Source organism: Sciurus vulgaris, assembly GCF_902686455.1.
Source record: "Sciurus vulgaris genome assembly, chromosome: 11".
In the NCBI taxonomy this organism is placed as follows: domain Eukaryota; kingdom Metazoa; phylum Chordata; class Mammalia; order Rodentia; family Sciuridae; genus Sciurus; species Sciurus vulgaris.
This window is the reverse complement of record NC_136472.1, coordinates 23,082,003-23,101,922: the sequence shown is the minus strand read 5'-3', so window position 1 is coordinate 23,101,922 and position 19,920 is coordinate 23,082,003. Positions and strand designations below refer to the sequence as shown.

At 34.0% G+C, this 19,920-nt stretch overlaps 1 protein-coding gene and 1 pseudogene across 2 annotated transcripts; both read left to right on the top strand.

Moving 5' to 3' along the window:
• Positions 1 to 1,703: 1,703 nt before the first annotated feature.
• LOC306639197 (olfactory receptor 4A16-like) lies at positions 1,704 to 2,483 on the top strand (the record flags this gene model as incomplete). Its single annotated transcript, XM_079102596.1, has 1 exon — positions 1,704 to 2,483. One exon carries the CDS (start codon positions 1,704 to 1,706, stop codon positions 2,481 to 2,483), a length of 780 nt encoding a protein of 259 aa, XP_078958722.1.
• Positions 2,484 to 11,620: 9,137 nt separating this feature from the next.
• LOC306639188 (olfactory receptor 4A15-like) lies at positions 11,621 to 12,496 on the top strand (annotated as a pseudogene). The gene has a single exon. The product of its transcript is annotated as an olfactory receptor 4A15-like (transcript).
• The last annotated feature ends 7,424 nt before the right edge of the window (positions 12,497 to 19,920 follow it).

The window sequence follows — 19,920 nt, the reverse complement described above, 5'->3', positions numbered from 1 at the left end:
AGCTCTCATTGTTTCAATTTTACCAGGTGCTCAACAGCACTCACTCAAAGTACTTGAATGTAATAAAAATGCCCCTAAGAAGTAGATTTGTGGGTCTACCTATACTAAAAAATGATAAAACAGAGGCACAGGGAGGTTTATTCAGTTGCTCATGCTCCAATGGATAGCAAGTGGATGAACCTGGGATTGGTTCAGAATCTACAGTGTTCATCCAGGTCCTCTACTTTCCATTCACGAATGTCTTGGGTCCTATGTTGATAACTACTGAATGAGAAATTTAGAGTCATTATTTAGTCACCATAGTTATAGCTTCCTTTTCACCACTAGCTAGCACTTTTAAACAGTAATAACCATGGAAATTTTATTTAATTCTGAAAATCTTAAAATTGAAAAAAGTAAAAAGAATAGGAAAAGGTGAAGTCAAAACATTTATAGTGTTGTAGTTGGACAGAAAATAATTCTGATATCATGTAGTTCAGTCTCTTTATTTTCTAATGTGAAAATGGAGACATGTTTGTAATTGCATTTAGAAAATGACAAAATCTCATACCTTCTCATGCTAAGTATGGACATTTCCTTTAGTGTGCTGCCTTTTGGAATCTGCACGATTCAGTTCTGTTTGTAAGCACTCTCTGTACTAAGAAACGTTAGCTAGAAAGCCTTGTTCCCCTGTTCTATCACTTTTCAGTTTCCCTTTTCTTCCTTCCTTACCACCCAGCTCACCCGAAGAGTTCTGAAAACAATATACTAACAGCTGACGCAGTAGGTGGTGATGGTGACACTGAAGGATTAGTTCATTAAAATTAAAAATGTTTGTTGAAAATCAGGATAGTGTATGTAAATGTGTAAAGAATGTGCAGAGGCAAGAATACAATTGATAGAAATATAGCTCCTGAAAATGTTGACATTAAGGACCCCGTGAAGTAATTGGTATAGGAGGAAATGTGCCCTATCATTTTTGCATTTATTTGATACAGTTCTGGTCCAGTTTTCAAATTTAATGAGAGGTGTATGAAGACTGAATGTCATTAAGACATGCACAGTGGATGTCAGGTAGTGAACTTTCAGAGTATTGAGCTAGATTGTCCAGAGGAGGTGATTTTTTTTTTTTTTTTGGTACTACACAGATTATTTTGTAAAGTTTTCCCCATAAATACAACTAATTCAAAGGACTGAATCTACAATACTTCGTATGTTTAGGGTTTATGCCACCATTATCAAATAGTTATCTTGAAAGCAGAAACTCTTTTCCTGTTCATGATTGCTGACTTCTGTGTCAAGAAGAAAGATGATTGAAAGAAGATATTAAATGTATGAATGACAGTGGGGCCTTTGTCTACCCTTCTACAAAGATCCACTGAGAGCGTAAGATAGAACCTCTTACTTGTAAGTCCATCAAAATCATCCAAAGGGAAATAAAATTTTCAAGGGAAGGTCTACTGGGATCCTTGGAAGAGGACCAGAACAGGTGCTCACTGAATGTTCACAGTGTGTCCACCACTGCAGAAGACAGAAAGATGAAGGTGTGCTCCATGACAGAGGGGATTCACTTTCTGTTCAGTTCCATGGCAGGTATTGTTCTCTGAGCTCTCACCTCTGAAACAAGCCTCATGGGAGAGTAAATGGGACAGTAGAACAATGTCACGGAATTTGTCCTCCTGGGTCTCACCCAGGATCACGATGGAAAAAAGGCATTATTTGTCATGTTTTTACTCATCTACATTGTGATGATTGTGGGCAATCTGCTCATTATGGTGACTGTCATTGGCAGCCCCTCCTTGGACTCCCCTATGTACATCTTTCTTGCCTATCTGTCACTCATGGATGCTCTTTATTCCAGTGCCATCTCGCCCAAGATGCTTATAGACTTACTCTATGATAAAAAGACAATTTCCTTCCCAGCATGCATGGGCCAGCTCTTCACAGATCACCTATTTGGGGGTGCTGAGGTCTTCCTTCTGAAGGTGATGGCCTATGATCGCTATGTGGCCATCTCTAAGCCACTGCACTACTTGAACATTATGAATAGGCCGGTTTGCATCCTCCTGTTGGTGGCAGCCTGGGTGGGAGGTTTCGTACACTCCGTGGTTCAACTTGCCTTTGTGTACAATCTCCCCTTCTGTGGTCCCAATGTCATCGACCACTTTATCTGTGACATGTACCCATTACTGGAACTTGCATGCACTGACACCTACTTTATAGGCCTCACTGTGGTTGCCAATGGTGGAGTAATCTGTATGGTCATTTTTATCCTTCCTCTGATCTCCTATGAGTTCATCCTAAACTCCCTTAAATCCGAAAGCCTGAAAGGGAGGGGCAAAGCTCTGTCTACCTGCAGCTCCCACATCATGGTGGTTGTCCTCTTTTTTGTTCCCTGTATTTTCATTTATGTCAGACCTGTTTCTACCTTTCCTATCGATAAACCCACAAGTGTGGTTTTCACAGTTATCACTCCCATGATGAATCCTTTAATATACAACTGAGAAATGCAGAGATGAAAAACCCTATGAAAAAACTCTGGTGTAAAAAGTTAACTACAGGGAAAATAAGAATGGATCTCCCATGTTGAATCCTTTGGGTACTAATACTAAAACAAGAAATGGGTGGTAAGTTCTAACAAAGATTGGTGTGGTCAACTCAATGTAGTCTCCAGGGATGCTTCTCTTCACTCATAATCATCAAAGAGGAGAATAAATTATCTTTTGAGTGTAGGATCAAATTGGAAAAGAATTAGAGCTGATGAATAGAAGGCATTGGTGTTTATTCTAAGCAAAAACAAAATGAAGCTAAACTTAAAAATTCATTCTTCAATTTATCTTGAAATGAGACTTTAAATAAAGTGTCTATTAAAATTCAAAAATTTGGTATCATCCAAATTAATCAGAAATTCCAGATAAACTTCTGGAGCCAAAAGATTAATTCTTAAATTTTAATATTCATTTTCTATTAGCATGACACAGTTCTGTAGCTGTATATATATTTTGTTTTAAGATTAATTTTCTGTTGGGGTCAATGTCTATGAATTTTTAGTTTATGATATTTTGATGGCAAATTGTTTTTGTTCAAGACATTAGTAGTGAAGACTTTTTCAGTGGGGATGTCAATGATGAAAACAGATTTGAGTTCTTTTGCGGTACTTGTTTTAGAAAAACATCTAATCCAGGTTGTAAACATTATTGTTACTGTCTACACTAGTGGTCATGTGCAATTTTACCCCTCTTTGAAGAACAGGTAAAGCTTCTTATTTTGTCTTCATGATGTTGAAGATATTATTAAAGAAATAACACTTTGCATAGCATCCTGTCCCTAAAAATTTGTATTCAACTTAAATACATGTAGGTTTAAATTTGGTGGGGATGGGAAGGATGGTAGATTGAGACAGATGTTATTATTCTATATACATGTATAAAAAATTTAAAAATAATGCTGTCAAAATAATATAATAAAAAATAAATAAAAGTTAAAAAATAAATTTGTTATGACATAAATGAAATTTTGTGCAAAAACTCAGTTTTCCTCAGTCTGCAGCCATCTTGGAACATCACAAAGAAGACAGAGTTGCTTTCATTACAATATGGATCATCGTGTATTCTGTGTAAGAGTTTTCTAATTCAAAGAAATTCTTTCATGTACAAAAGGATGTTTACGCATTGCGTTTCACAGACAATAGTTGCACCTCCACCAACAGTGTATGACAGTTGCGTTGCTCTGTATCCTCACCAATAGTGCCTGCTGATGTGAATTGTTTGGGTTCAAGACTGTGAGCTCATTCTGATTTTAGTTTGTAATCCTTAATGTTACTGAAGCTCAACATACTCGCATTTGGAGAACATCCACTTTTTTCCTAATCTTCTATGAAACGTGTATGTATGTTTTTTGCTAACTTTCCACTTTTTTTCCATTATTTTAAAATTATTGAAGCCCTTTAGGAATCCTGTGTAAAAATTATGTATTGATTGTCTGTAATGTGAATTCTCCATTTTTGTTTTATATTTCTACAGTAGTATACTTTTGTTGATGGATGGGAACTTCTTAATCTTATTTTTTTGATATCATATTCATTTGAAAGTTGGCAAATAAAAATTGTACATACTTATGATATAAAGTGCATTGTTTTAATCTATGTACACTTTATAGAGTGGCTCAGTCATAAACCAAGCTAATGCATTCATTACCTCAGATAATTACCATTTTTGTAGTGAGAAGACTTAGGATGTACTCTTTCACCCATTTTCAATAACACATTTTTATTAACTGTGGTTACCATGTTGCATAATACAGCTCTTGAACTTGTCCCTCTAGTTTGATTGAAAATATCTATCCCTTGACCTGCATCCCTTAGTCCAGTCTCTGGTAACCACCTTTCTGCTATTTCTGAGTTTAGCCTTTTAGATTCCACACATAAATGTGAATTCAAAATGTTTGTATTTGTGAACCTGACTTATTTCACCTAACATAATGTCCTGCAGGCTCATCTATGTGAATATACATGAAAGAATTTCCTTTTTTTATGGCTAAGTAATAGTCCCTTGTGCATATACCAACTTCTCTTTTTCCATCCATCCATCCATCCACTGATGGACACTTAGATTGATTGCATAGCTTTTCTATAGTGAATGATGTTGCAGTGAAAATAGAAGTGCATATGTCTCTTAGAGATACTGATTTCATGCACTGTAGGTATAGACCCAGGAGTGGGATTGCTGGATCTATGGTGGTTTCATTTTCAATTTTGAGAAAACTCCACACTGTGTTTACTTACAATGGAAGTACTAATATATAGTCTTACAAACAGTGTGCAGTGCAAGCTTTCCCTTTACTCTAATCCTCAGCAATGGCCTGCTGGTCTTGAGAAATGATTATTCAGATTCTTTGTCCATCTTAAAATCAGGTTGTTTGTTTTCTTACCATACTACTGTCATTATTTCTTTTGTTCTAAAACCATGTGTAACACATTTCTAAAACAAAATCCTCCCATGTTCATTTTATCTAATGTTTAACATTATGTATTTCTATCCTATCTTCTTCAAATTGACCATTTCTATGCCAAGACCCTTTTATTTTAGTTCATGTAAATAGATTTCCTAAAAGTCCCACCACTCAACATTCATATTAAAACAATGTAGAGGGAAGTGTGAAGGGGAGAGGCCAGGAGAAGGGAAGATAGTGGAATGAGACAGACATCATTACCCTATGTACATGCATTACATGTGATTACACAAATGATGTGAATCTACATTTGTGTACAACCATAGAAATGAAAAGTTGTACCCCATTTGTGTACAAGGAATCAAAATATAGTCTGTAAAAATGAAATAAAAAACAATATATTCCAACATTATTATTAGAATTTCATAAGGTTGCATAAGTCTACGAGGATTTTTGACCAGCAATGTATTCAATGTATTGTTAATTCGGAGAAGAATTGACAACTTGATCACAATCACTCATTCTGTTTGGCAACATGAACTGTCTATTATTTAAGACTTTGAGATTCTTCGGCAATTCTTTTGGTTTGTTTCCATAATACAAATCTTTCACTTTTTTGTTTGAGTTTATATTTTGTAATTTGGGTTGCCTTAATTAAAGATATCCTTTCTACAGTTTATTTTTTACATCATTGTTACTTGTATTCAAGAAAGTCTAATCTTTAATTCAATTACTTTACTCACCTTCCTTCCTTAAAATGACAGATTTTTCAGTTTACTCTTCGGATTTGCTTCATTAAAAAACAATACAATCTTAAATACTTATTTTTGTTTCCAGTAATTTCTTTGCAGTATTTTTTTGTCAAACCTCTCTTTATTATATCATTGTAAGGTTTAGTATAGGAAAACAAGGATTCATAACTCTAGAGTTCAAATTCCCATCTCAGCTGGTCCTTTACCTTCATTACCTTTCTCATTCTGGCCTGGGTGCTCATGAGGAATAATCTGAATTAAAATATATTCTTTTAAAGGTGGAAATGTGTTTTAAATGGATATGCTTACATATTGCTGACCTCAGGCAAATATTACTACATTGCAGTCATCCAAGTGTGGTCCTAAAAGACAGCAGTGAAGACAATATTCAGTGTTAAATCTAGAATGATGCTTTGAAGTTAGTCACCATGTCTGTATAGTTTATTTCGACTTCAAATTTCTCTTCAGTAGTGTGACTTAGTACAATATTAACAATTTGAGAAGCATCTTTGTGGAATGTGTTTCAAATTTGATTCTTTCTCATGAGGTTAAATTTACATATATTTGACAGGCATTCTGTATCCTGGTTCATCTTTGCCTGTATCTAGTTACTCTTGAATTAAGGATCTAGAGGTTCAGCCAAGTTACCTTGAACTGAATCTCGGAGGCCATCTCTACTGCAGAATGGTGGTCTTCAAAGAGACTACATTCATATAAATCTCTCTCTCTCTCTGTATAATCGTTTTGTAACAGGTGTTGCTCTTTAGGGAACACACCAATAAACCACATGCATCTGAATCTCTACAAGAAACAATTGCTTTGGAGACCTGAATTTATAAGTTTTTGTTCTTTGCTTCTTTGTTCTATGGAAGGGTTCATGAGTTGAATTGTTTTATTTTCATTTTCTGGTTTCTTGTTACTGTTGCTTTTGGTGGAGTTACAATCATTTATGTTTTGGCTTCAGTTTGTTCCTCAGTTTGACTTCCATGCGGAGATAGTGAGAGTTGGGAGTTCTGGGTGTCTCAGACCATATTTAGTACACAAGTGCCTGCTCTTATATTTATTCATTTTTTTGTATAGTAAAAATTTAAATGGAAAATAAGAATGAGAATATCATATACTTTATTGTTCTTTGTTTCCAAGAAACCTTTATTTTCTCCTTTCCTTCCTTTCCTTTGCCATCAAGTCTCCCAAGACCACTTTTCACTTGGTCTTGTTTTCATCTTCCCCAGAATCAGTGCATTTTTGAGAAGAAAATGTCAAAGAGATTTGCTCTTTGCTCTTAGATTCCTATTTTTCTATTGATTTTCCCAAAGTTATCATCCAGAAGAAGCATCTGAAAATATAGAATGACCTGGAAGGATCATGTGAAAAGTATCCATTTTCTAGGGGCACACTCCCTGAGTGAATTTAATTTGGGACAAGTGAACTTGTGGACAATTTGAACATCTCAGTGAATTACTTTGCTATTCATTGTTTATTAAATGCCTAGTCAGATCTTGCCTTAACTGGGAGAAAACATTCTCTTTGGGTATTAATGTAACTGTCAAGAAGTCACTTCAATTGCAGACTTGAACTATATTAATGCTGTCCTGTTGATGCTTTCAAAATATCCAAAACGTATCATGTTTTATATTCTCCAATACTGTGCACTTTTGACTAAAAATAGGTTCGTTCAGTTTGGTCAGTAAACAGCAGTGAAGTTTTAAATTTTTTGCTTCTTGATGTATTTTCTCAATAGCAACTTTCAAATTTGATGATGCATAAAGCATATTGACTGATTATTCTTGAAGCTGACTTTGGATAAATCCATGATTTAATCTGTAATGTTTAATCTGTTTTTGACAGTACATGCAGGCTACAGTAGTTTTCTTTTTGTGTAGCAAAGCATTTATAGCAGTCGCATCTGGATTGACATGGTGGCAGTCCTGATTTAACTTCAGCAGACTCAGCCACCATCTTTTGGGATGAAAGGTAAAACTGCAGAAGCTTGGATTTGGAGCAAGTGACCAAGGAGGAAACAGAAAACCCAGGTATCATGTTTACAAAAGCTCATTGCTACTATGATTACTCCTATGATAAGTTTACTTCAAATGAATTATACATCTTTCTTACGAAGCATTTTTTTTTATAATTTGCCTCAGAAGTTTTATGTCAAAACCAAGAAGGGAGTATATCTATTTTCTTCATTTCATAGAATGTTACTAAAATACATATGATGGCAATAAATTTCTCCATATTTTTATTAGAGGTATTTTAAGTAAATACTAAATAGAGAAAGCTTATGGTACAATAAAATAGTACAGCATGACATTTTTATTATCTTTAATGTTTTTATAGTATGAAACATATCATGTGCATTTTTTATCATTTAGAGAATCTAACAATTATTTGTTTTTATAAATTGTTACCCTGCATATGGCATGGATGTTATTCTACTGAAGTATATACCACAATTTGTTTATCCATGTATTAATTGATGGACCCTTGGGTTGTCTTTACCTTTGGGTATTATAAATAATGCTGGTGTGAACCTTGGTGTATAAATGTTTTTTTTTTCTGGTCTTTTTGTGCTATTCTTTTTATGTATATGCCCCAACTGACATTAAAATATGTTAAACTCCATATCTGCATATCAACTGAACATTAAAACTGACATTTTAAAATATAAATTAATAACATCTTATAAAATGTGGAATCTCATATTCAAAGAAATTTGATTCATGAACTTACTTTTACCTATTGAATGGATGATTTAGTGGGAATAGAAGTTATGAATTTTGTTAGGTACAAGATCTACATAATCTTAAAGAAAATGCCTTTCTTTCTATGGGTCAATCATATGGATATTTTCTCAAATCTAGGGACCTAAAAATATAGTAAATGCAACTGGGCACATGATATTATGCACTCCTTTACCCTCTGAATTAAAAATTAATCCTGAGTTTAATTTCAAAGAGGGTTATGAGTTGTAGAGAAAAACAATGGATTTTCCTACAATAATGTGATTGGTAAAGATAAGACAGTCTACATACCTGTAAACAATAGTGATATAATAAATCCATCTATCCTACAGGAATGCTCCATTGGGTACTTAAGAGAGCATGCTTTGGGGGAAATTCATACAAATCTACAAATATGTGGCTTTAAAGACTGTTACATGGGGGAACCAAATGATAGTAAATAATATTTTGCTTATTGTGTTTATTATTTACTAGATAACTTTTTGAGATCTTACTTGTTTTATCCTCTTGGATTCTTTAAATTTTTCTATGTGTTAGATGCTCTTACAATTTTTATTCTGCAAACAATGTTGAGTAATTTTTCTAAAGTCCCACAATGGGAAAGATTCGGAGGCTTAAATTCCAAACAAGAATTTAGAAACTGACATCTCAAAAAATTCACTAATGCAGGCATCCCAGTCAACCTACACAAAACTACTACACACACCTACGCCCAAAAACAACCAACCAAACAAACAAACAATGGGCAAACCCTACATATGATATAGGCAAACCACATTTCTTCTCTCTATTGGTTCCAAAAATACATTCAACTGCATGCATGTTTTACAACAAGCAATTTAATTTTCTTTGTAGAAATTAACTCAGAAAAAGTATTGTATTACTTTAAAATTTACTTGTTTTAAAGATTTCAAATGAGTTGATTTGATTTTTATTAGGACCTAAAATTTTACCTGTATCATTTCTATTATTATTCATCTTTGGAAAAGCTGTTGCTTATAACATGTTTATCACCACAGTGATAAAGTATATAATTTTGTGACATTCAGACAAATCAATTATTTTCAACAGTCTAGAGTAATAATGTGCTGAGGAAATTTTTTAATACTGAAATATTTACGGAGTAGATACAATGTGATATATAATGAAGTGCTGTAAGGATTTGACAGATAAACAGGAGAGACCCTCCTACCAGAGGTTATCTCTAAATGCTCAGAAAGCTCCTGCCACTGGTTTTTACTTTCCATTGTAAGTATAGATAGAGAATCATAACTGTGAATGAAGATAATTTATTTTGTATTTATGACATCAGAAGACAAAAAAAGATGAATCTTTTTCTTTAAGCAGCTGGTCTTTTCTGTTGAGATGTATCAAAGTTCAGAATGTGATTTTCCCATTTTTCTTTGACCTGTAAGTATAAAGATTTTCAGAAACAAATGCTGATACTAACCCTCCATTTAGGGCACCTCCTGCTTGACATACATGGATATATTAGGCATATCTACTCTCATTTCATTCAGTTGTTCATGCCTCCAACAAACGGTTAACAATTGTAAAGCATATTTGTATTCTTCAGCTTCTGCCCTTTGCTGGTCAATCTGCTTTCTCTAAGTTATCTCTTATTATCTTGTTTCCCCACTTTCACTCTTCCTTATATGTTTGAGTGTAGCTTTGCTTTCATGGAAACACAAAAGATAGAATATTCCCCTGGCTTTCATAAATGACCATCCAGAAATGTAGCACTGAAATGGATCATATTAAAATAATCCTTCCAAAAAGAAATTACACATATCACTCATAAGACTAGCCCAGGATCATGGCTGAACAGTCTCATAAAGATTTATTTTCAAATAAAAATGAATGTTTTTAACTCAGCATACACTCAATAGACAAGAACTACTTAAATGTACAAAATGCTTCCTAAAATTATGACTTATAAAAATGTAATCTTTAGAGTAGGTTAAGTCAACTTGATTAATATAAAAATGGTCTACCAGAAAAATGTGACCATGTCATTTCAGATAAAGTTGTCAAATGATAAACATTCAGAAACTCATGCATGTAAAAAAAAAAAAAAAAAAAAAACAGTGTCCCAATAAGGAATAAAGATGGGACACAAGTTTCACAGGATGACAACTAAAATCAACAAACATTTCTGGACTCTTAATATAGAGTTCTTTATACTCTCCCTTGATTCTATTTCAAATTTTTGACATTCTGAATTGATTCCTGTTTAGCCATTAGCAACTGTAAACAAATTTTAAAAGTGGGTAAAATATCTATGCAGTGCCCATCCACTTAGACATAATAATGAAATACTGTGTTATTTTCTTTAATAACCTAGGTTGCTATACATGTCAGTTCAGTTTGTGTGTGTGTGCGTGTTTTAAAAAAATCTGTTGCTTTCATAGAATTTTCATGGCTGGAAATAATATATTTATTTTTCCTCATTTGATCTCTGGTGAGTTTGAAATTCAGATTAATTAAATAAAGTTTAATAAATGTTCACTAAGCACTCACAGTGTTCCTGGTTATATAATTGCCATGAATTATTCCTAGATTCCTGGAACTTATAGGAAAGTACAGGTTGGCAAATATCTAAATAGTGGCTTGTAATTTTATGCTATATTTAATGGATATTATTTTATATAAATGTAGGAATGAAGTCATTACCCATGAGCTTGTTTTCATGGTAGAGCTTGGAGAATGGAAATGTCATCAGGAAAATATAAGACTTCTATAATGCTACAAATGCGGTCTTCCTGAGAGATATTTAGGAGAATGTGACTTTATGATTGTTAAGGAGATAGTGTTGCAGTAAATCTTTTCACATATGTTTGCCATCTAGAACTTGAAGTCTCATCATTGATGCTGAAGTAAGAGATTTATGAAAATAAGTACAATAATTGTCGGAAAAATTCCAAATGCTCCTTTTCTGTTGCTTTCCTCTATGTGAGGTCATGAGAAGGAAATACTGCTGAGAGCCATCATATTTTTCTTGCTCTGTGTTTCCTTTTTATTAGCTCACAGTGATTGCTCTGATTTTTGGGTTTCATTGTGGCATATTCCCACCTGCATACTACATGCTCTTGTCATTTCCAGTTTTCAAGTAGAACTTGGGATCATCTCAAATTCATTTTCGGTCTTCTTCTTTGCAGGCTCTGTCATCAAAGTTTACCACATTCTGAAGAACACATGGAAAACAGGAACAATGTGACTGAATTTATTCTTCTGGGCTTCACCCAGAATCCTAAAGGGCAAAAAGTTCTGTTTGTCACTTTCTTATTCATGTACATTGTGACCATAATGGGCAAACTGCTCATCATGGTGACCATCATAGCCAGACAATCCCTGGACTCCCCCATGTTCTTTTTTATAATTTCTTTTTTTAATAGATACTGTTCTACCACATTGCTCCCAAAATGATAATAGATTTGCTTTATGAGAAAAAGACCATTTCCTTCCAGGCCTATATGGCTCAAGTTTTCATAGATCACTTATTTGCTGGGGCTGAAGTCATTCTCCTGGTGGCGATGGCCTATGATCGATAGGTGGCCATCTGCAAACCTCTTCATTACTTGACCATCATGAATCGGGAAGTGTGTGACCTGGATTGGAGGTTTTCTACACTCCTTAGTTCAGTTTCTCTTTATTTATCAACTGCCTTTCTGTGACCCCAATGTCATTGACAATTTCATGTGTGATATGTATCCCTTACTGAACCTAGCTTGCACCAATACCTACCTCACTGGTCTTTCCAAGGTAGCTAACGGAGGGGCAATTTGCACTGCAACCTTCTTAATTTTCCTAGTTTCTTATGGGGTCATATCATACTCCCTAAAGACCCATGATTTGGAGTGAAAACATAAAGCTTTCTACACGTGAGTGTCCCACATCACTGTGGTCATTTTGTTCTTTGTCCCCAGTATCTTCCTTTATGGAAGGACCAATTCCGCATTTCCCATAGATAAATCCATGACTGTGGTTTTAACTTTCATAACTCCCATGCTGAACCCCCTAATCTATACCCAGGGAAATGCAGAAATGAAAAACGCCATGAGAAAACTTTGAAATAAAAAAGTGACATTAGCTGGGAAAGGGCTGTATCCCTCCTTCAGAACCTGACCTTCCTTCTCAGAAGCAAACAATGCTTCAACTTTCCACAAATCCATTTTTATAACCATTCTCTTCTGGTAATTTATTCTATTTATTGTGAATCAACCATACAAATTAATCTTTAAATGGAATTTGCTATGGCCTTCCAGATTATTTGGTGGACAACAGTATCTTTTTATTTCAAGTTCTTTTAATTTTCTTTCCTCTTTTTGAACTTGAAAATTTATTTTTGATTGACATATGATAATTGTATATGCTTATGGGATACAATATGGTGGTCAAATCCAAGTATATATTATAGAAGTTTCAGTCAAGTCAAATAACATTCATTATCTCACTAACTTATCATTTCTTTTTTGGTGAGAGCTGAAAATCTGTTCTTATTTGTGATTTATGAAGCCTCCTTGAACATAAAAAATGTGGCCCAATAGAACTCATTCTCTTTGGTTCACGAAAAGGACATTTTAAGTGTTCTGATTGCTAAACTTTTAGTCTAGGAACTGTGGATATAACTCAGTGGAACAGTGCTAGTCTAGAAAGCATGAGGCCCTGAGTTCAATTCCCTGCACTGAAAAACAACAAATACAGAATCCTTCCTGTCACTCTAACCACAAACACAGTTCTTGGTCAACTGGATGGATTTCACATTTCATACCAAGTGTTCAAATCTTGGGAGAAATTCACAAGAAATTAACTTAACTAACTTTGTACTATGTGGAGGTAAGATGCTCAGGTAGCAAATGGTTGAATTTCTACCTTCTGACTAAATTTTAGAAAATCTGCTCAATACCTTTGTGTATATACAGATCAATTGGGTTCTTCCAATAGAAGAAAAAAATATTTTTAAGTCTGTCAAACCATGGTGGAACTTCCAGATCTGCTGACATAAATCCAACTCTTTGGGTACACTTATTTATGCTTTAACACATATATGTTAAATGTTGGGGGAACAGATTGTTGTATTTTACACAATGAATTCCCTTCTAATTCTCTATAAACTTTATGCTGTTATTGACTTGAATGGTAAATCAAAGATGTTTCTCTGTCTTTGCTCTGTAGTGCATTTGGAGATCTAACACTGTGTGTTACAAAGACCATATTTTTAAAAAGCTCTGGCTTTACATTTTACATATAACATAAATGATAAAAAAAATTTACATATAGCATAAATTATAAAATATTGGCATTTATTTCTTCATCATTTTCTCAACTTACAATGTATTTACTTAAGGTACTTAGCAATATTAATGCTTCCAGTTATTTAACTCATATTGAGTAAAAGTCAGTGTGAAATTTCATTTCTTATTTAATGGATAAAATAAAAATACTCTGGTTATTTTCATGAGAAAGGAATACAATATAGAGAAAGAAAAACTTTGTAATTATTGGAATTGGAGAACCTGGCACCTGGTTAGAGGTGTGAACGCAGTTGAGTTCTAGGATTCAAGCTGTGCATGGAACAGAGATGAAGAAGCTGGACTTGGAAAAAGGCCTCATGTCTGCTTCTGGAAGTTTTTCCTTGTGAAGGGTTGTATATAATGTTAACTTTCTATAAAAAATTTAAGTTTTGCTTTTCAAATTTAATCCTTTTAGCATCTGAATTTTCCAATACAGTATGAGATGGAAATACACTTTGCGTTTTCTGCAGCACTTTTATTGAATAATCAGTTTCCTTCTACCCTGAAATGCCACCCTTCCATACATAAAAATCTATAAGTCAAGTCTTCTCATTTTTAGTTTTTCCTGTTTTGTCCATTTAGTTTGTCTTTGTGAGCCAATACTATAGTACCTACATTGCTGTAAAATTTCAGTTATTATTTTTGTGTATAAATCACCACAATATTTGATTGTGGCCTACAATACCAACAATCATGCTATTACTCTATCAGATGACATCTATGGGTCAGGAATTTGTGAGCAGCTTAGCTGGGCACTCTGGCTACAGATATCTCAGCAGATTCAATCAGAAATTGGTTGGTGCTGGTTATTTAAAAGGGTCTTACATGACCCAGTGGGGGGTCTCAAATAACTGGTACTCTCCTTGGGCATCTCTCTTTTTTTTAATGTGATTTCCATGTGCTCTCTCAAGCATGCCAACTTCAATGTAATAGAACTTTGCTTTTGGTGGCTCAGAGGTCTAAAGGACATGATTCCCAAGAGCTCTGGATTTGATCTCTTCAGGACTCAATCTTTCTTAATTTTAGCGTGTTGTCTTATGTGAAGAGGCTATAAATGAGAAGTAGCTTTATATTTTAAGTCAAACAAGCACTGCTGCCTTATTGTTTCATTGTTCTTTTTAGCATGCTTCAGTTTCTTCTTGAACAAGTTATTTCCAAATAGTATCATATTCATAAAAGCTTTACCAAAGTTTATGTTTTATTTTTCTTTTCCTAATGCTTAGACGAAAATCTTCAGTACAATCTGAAATCTGTAGTTCCCTTTGTATAGTATTAGTATTTTCCCAATATTAATTCTTCCAATCTATGAACATTGGATGTCTTTCCATGTTTTTGAAAATCCTCTTCAATTTATTCAGTCAATATTTTAAAGTTTTCATTTGTACAGATATTTCAACTTTCTTTTGGCACTTTGAATATATTATCTTATTCTCTTATGGCCTGTGGTTTTGATCTATGAAATTTGCTGTTTGTGTAATGTAGTTTCTTTTTTATGTGACTCAACACTTTTCTCTTGCTGCTTTTCAAATTCTTTCTTTGTTTTTGACATGACAATGTGACTATAATATACCTAAAAGAGGACCTTTTTTAGGTTGAGTCTATTTGGCACCTTTGAACTTTCTGAATCTAGATAATTGTATCTATCCCAAAACTTAAGATATTTTCACTATATTTCATCAAATAGGGTTTCTAGGATTTTTCCTATCTTTCTCCCTGCATTCTTCATTTAGTGATCCAATAATTAAATATGTGTTTCCTTAGTAATATTCCATAGATCTTATAATCTTTCTTCATTAATTTTCCTTTATCCTTCTTTTTAAATTTTACATTGGTAAGTTATTTAAAAGGGCTTCTTTTCAACTTGCAAAATTCTTCTGCTTCATTCAGTCCACTAATGAAACTCTCAATTGTATTTTTTTATTTTATTCACTGAGTTCTTCATTTCCATGATTTGCTTGGTTCTTTTTAATTGTACCTGTGGCTTACTTTTTTTTTTTTTTAAATTTCTAATATGGATCGTGAATTGCTTTCCTCATTTCATTGAGTTGATTAGCTCTACTCTTTTGAATCACATTAAGTTCTCTTAAAATATTTTAATTCTTTTTCAGGAGTTTCATATTTCCCTTTTTTCAATATCAGTTACTTGAGATTATTTTCCTCTATACGTGTCATGTTTTTAAATATTTCTTTGTCCCTACATTGATATCTGTTCATCTAGTATAATAATAATGTTTCCAATTTTATGGAGTATCTTTCATAGTGAAATGATTTTTCCTATTCTGTCTTTTTGCTTTGGCCTTGTGTGATTGCAGTATTAAAATCTTTGTGTGATATTTTTCAGCATTAATCAACATTTGTAGTATCTGTAAGCACTATAGTGGGGATAGACTTTAGGTGCCTGTAAAGGTAGTTATGAATCTTTGCTAGTGGTAGGGTAGTGCCTGTTTCAGACCCTGTGAGACCTGTACTGTGCACAGCATGGTTACTGGTGCTGGAGGATGGTGTTAATTAAATCAAGGGTCACTGAGTGGACTGTTCCCCATGTTGAATTCTGGGGTGTGGCAGTAGCAAAGTCAGTCCTCAGGTCTTAAGGTCATGTACTGTGCTGAGGGAATCACCAATCATGAGGTTTAGGACACCACATTTGAAATTCTAGTGTACCACCATGTTAATGCCCAATTTGGGGATTATTCTTTTCTTATTGGGTCTTGATTTCATCTTATGCAAAATAAAAATAAACAACTATATATTCTCCCCAAACCCATTCAAATCTTAATATTATTATTTGTTTACTTACCTATAGGTCATATTCTGACCTCAATAATTTTATTGTTAATTTATAGGTCAAAGTCTGATCTCTATGGACTTGAATTCTCATAAAACTCTTACTACAATATACTATGAAACCAAGCATTATTTGTTTAAGATTAAGCCAAGTCTAATAATTTCCAGAGATTTTCCATTTTAGAAATGGCTTAAATCAGGCAGACAACATAGTGCAAATGAAAGAGAAGAAATTGAAATGCAGGTCTATGATTCATTAATTACAGAATCCTGAGATATTAAATTATTCTAAGTCATAGCTTTTCTATCAATTAGAAATAATGTATTTCATTTAAAAATTGTCTTGTAATTGATATGAAAGTGGCTGAAAAATAATGTATAACCTGTATAAATTTTCTTTTAATAGTGAATGTAGGACAGATGAATAATTTGCTATTAACTGACTTAGAAAAAAAAGTAAATGAATGAGTTGGTGATTCTAAATTCTCCTCAGAGTGCGCATGAGAAATTCACAAAGAATCTGAGAAGTTGACGTATCTCAAATACCCAGAGGTTTTTAAACTCAGTTTTTAATGTTTCCATCAGTTCAATTAAGAAACAGTCTTCTTAAAGCTGTTGTGAAAGGCGAGGTTGAAGAAGGATAATGCTATTCAGGTAAGTTGTTACTTGGGAAACATTATGGGACCAAGTCAAAGTGAGGGCTTGAGGCCAGGCAGACCTGAACTCTGCCCTCAGATCTGCTCCTCGATAACTCCGTGCCCTGAGCACAGGCTTGCCCCCTCCAAGTCCCAATTTTCCTATCCGTGAAGTAGAAGGAGTAGACATCTTGCCACAAATAGCTCTTTTAAAAACATACTAAATAAAACAATTCTTGTTAAGTGCTTTGCACGGTGCTTGCATAAATGAAGCAATTAGTATTCATTTTTGATTACCATATACAATGATCATGCTTAACCTTGACACAGGATTTTATACCTCTCCAAATTATTCACATAACTTATGAGGGAAGTAAGCAAAATTTCTTCTGTTCTTAAATTTCTCAGAACTTGTTATATTTATGAGGCCACAAAAAAGGGGAGGGGGTAAAGAGAAGATGAGAAAGAAGTATAGGAACATTAGAAGTATATTAAAATTTCTTTAAAATAATCTTTTCTAAAATAAGAATAATATGTAGTCTACAGAAGAGTATTAAATACAAACAAATTAAAAAAGATTAAAATGTCTCAGTTTTACAGCAAATTATAACATAGCAGGATTGTTTTACTGTATTTATTTTCTGTTTTTGAAATGTATAATTTTATATAATTGAATCTTTCTTTTCCAGAAAAGTATAATTTTTAATAATATATGAATGATTGTGTTTGTATTAAGAAAAAAATTCTTGAAGAAATTCTTTTTAATTCCAGAAGGCAAAAAAGATTGACTTTTAAAAACTCAGTGGAACAGCATGACATTTGTACAAATTAATGATTAGAGCTTTTCCTTCTTGACATAGTGTGTAGTTTGTTTCCTAATAAGAGATGGTTGCTTGGAAAGCTCCTCTTGGTTGTCAGTGTGTTGCTGTGTGAGGAAGTTAGTGAAAACATCACAGCTGATGAGGATGTTGCTTCTGGCATCACTGTTGAAAGCAGTCAAATCCATGGACTACTCTTTCCCCCAGAGTTGAGATAGTTTTTCTTGATAAAACATGATTGTAGCCTCATTGCTTCCAGATTATTATTTTCTTTACCTGAGAAGTAAATCACTTGCTTTTGAAAAGAGAAACACTTGTTTCCCTCTACCAGGACATAAAAAGAGTGTATTTATATTTTTCACTGCTGTATTTCTATGAGACACATAGTAGATAATTAAAAGATTAGGCAGAAAGAACAGTATTCTCTGTTTTCCCTGTTTTACTTTATTGCAATAAAAAACCCTCAAAGCATTTCATGTTGATGGAGAGCTGTGAACAAGTAGAAATTAATTATTTGTTTTGTTTTGCTTTTGTTTTTGTTTTGTTGTGGAGAGAGGTTGCTGAGCACTCATGTAGAAAAGATGGGTTTAAAGGGAAGATTGTCAGTGAACATCAACTTTTGTAAAGTAAATATGTTATTGCATAAATTATATTTGATGCTCATGTAAAAATGTAATTGTGTCAAAGTTTGTGTATGTGTGTGTGTGTGTGTTTGTGTGTGTGTGTTAAATAGCTTACAAACATTCATTTTGATTAAGAAGGAAAAATTAATGATCCATGTTGGGTGGTCAAAACCATACAGAAAAATGATTAACAAGTGAGTTACTCTTTGAGATAATTCATTGCTTTTGGGTAACATCTGTCAACGTACCTCAGAAAATTAACACTGTAATTTTAAAAGTCGTGGCCACAGGTCATCCATTTTCAAAGTAAGTTGTGATATCCTACACTTCTAAGAAGTGCAATACAAATTAAAATAGCTGATGTTGGCACTTGCCTACTTTGTGCCAATAAGTGAGCTAATCTCCCTTTAATTAAGGTTACTCCCATTAGCTTCACTTTACAGAAAATATTTAAGGATTTGAGGGATTAAACACATTTCACAGAATGACTTTAACCATTTATTTCAATGTCAGGTTTGGACTACTACTGTTAAGCAAAGGGAGCAACTTCTCTAAGAATCATTTCACACCTTAAATCAGGATAAAATGGTATCTGACTCAATGTTGAGGTAAGGATTGAACATGTCAGCAACTTGACAAGTCCTCATGCCTGTTGGCTCTGTGAATTGTGGCTTCTGCACATGAAATTTCTCATTAAAGGCCTTGTTTTATTTAGGGGATGTGGTAAGTAACTGGAGTGAAGTTTATACTCTTTTTCCTTTTGATTCCCATGTCAAGAACATTCTACTAGATCTAGTTTCATATTACAACTCTTTCCAACTTTTCCAGCTTTGTATTCACCCTTTTCCATCCTGGTCCAGATCCCAGTCACCTTTCAGCTGAATCCTAACTAGCCTCCCTGCATTCTTCATTCAGTGGTCAGAGGATCCCACTGACATCTAAATCACGTCATGTGGGGCAAAACCACCCACTGCTGTGCTTGTCACTGAAAGCCATGCTCCTTACAATAACCTACAAAGCCCTCGGAGAGCTGCCCTCAGCCCCCATCCCCATGGCCCCTGGGTCACGGATACTGAGCCTGACTCCTCCTTGGGGACTTGCCCTTGCTGATGATTCTGTAGGGAGCTGTTGTCTAGATACCTTCTTGGCTCTTTCCTTACGCTCTTCCAGTCTGGTTATGTATTCCTTTTCCATGAAGCTTCCTCTGGAAATGGCTCCTCTTCTCAGACTCCAAGATTCATTTATTCTGCTTTCTTTTTCTGATAGCAGGTGTTATAGTCTGACAGACTCTATCATTCCTTATCTTCATTTGTCATCCTCTTTCTCTCACTCTCTACCAGG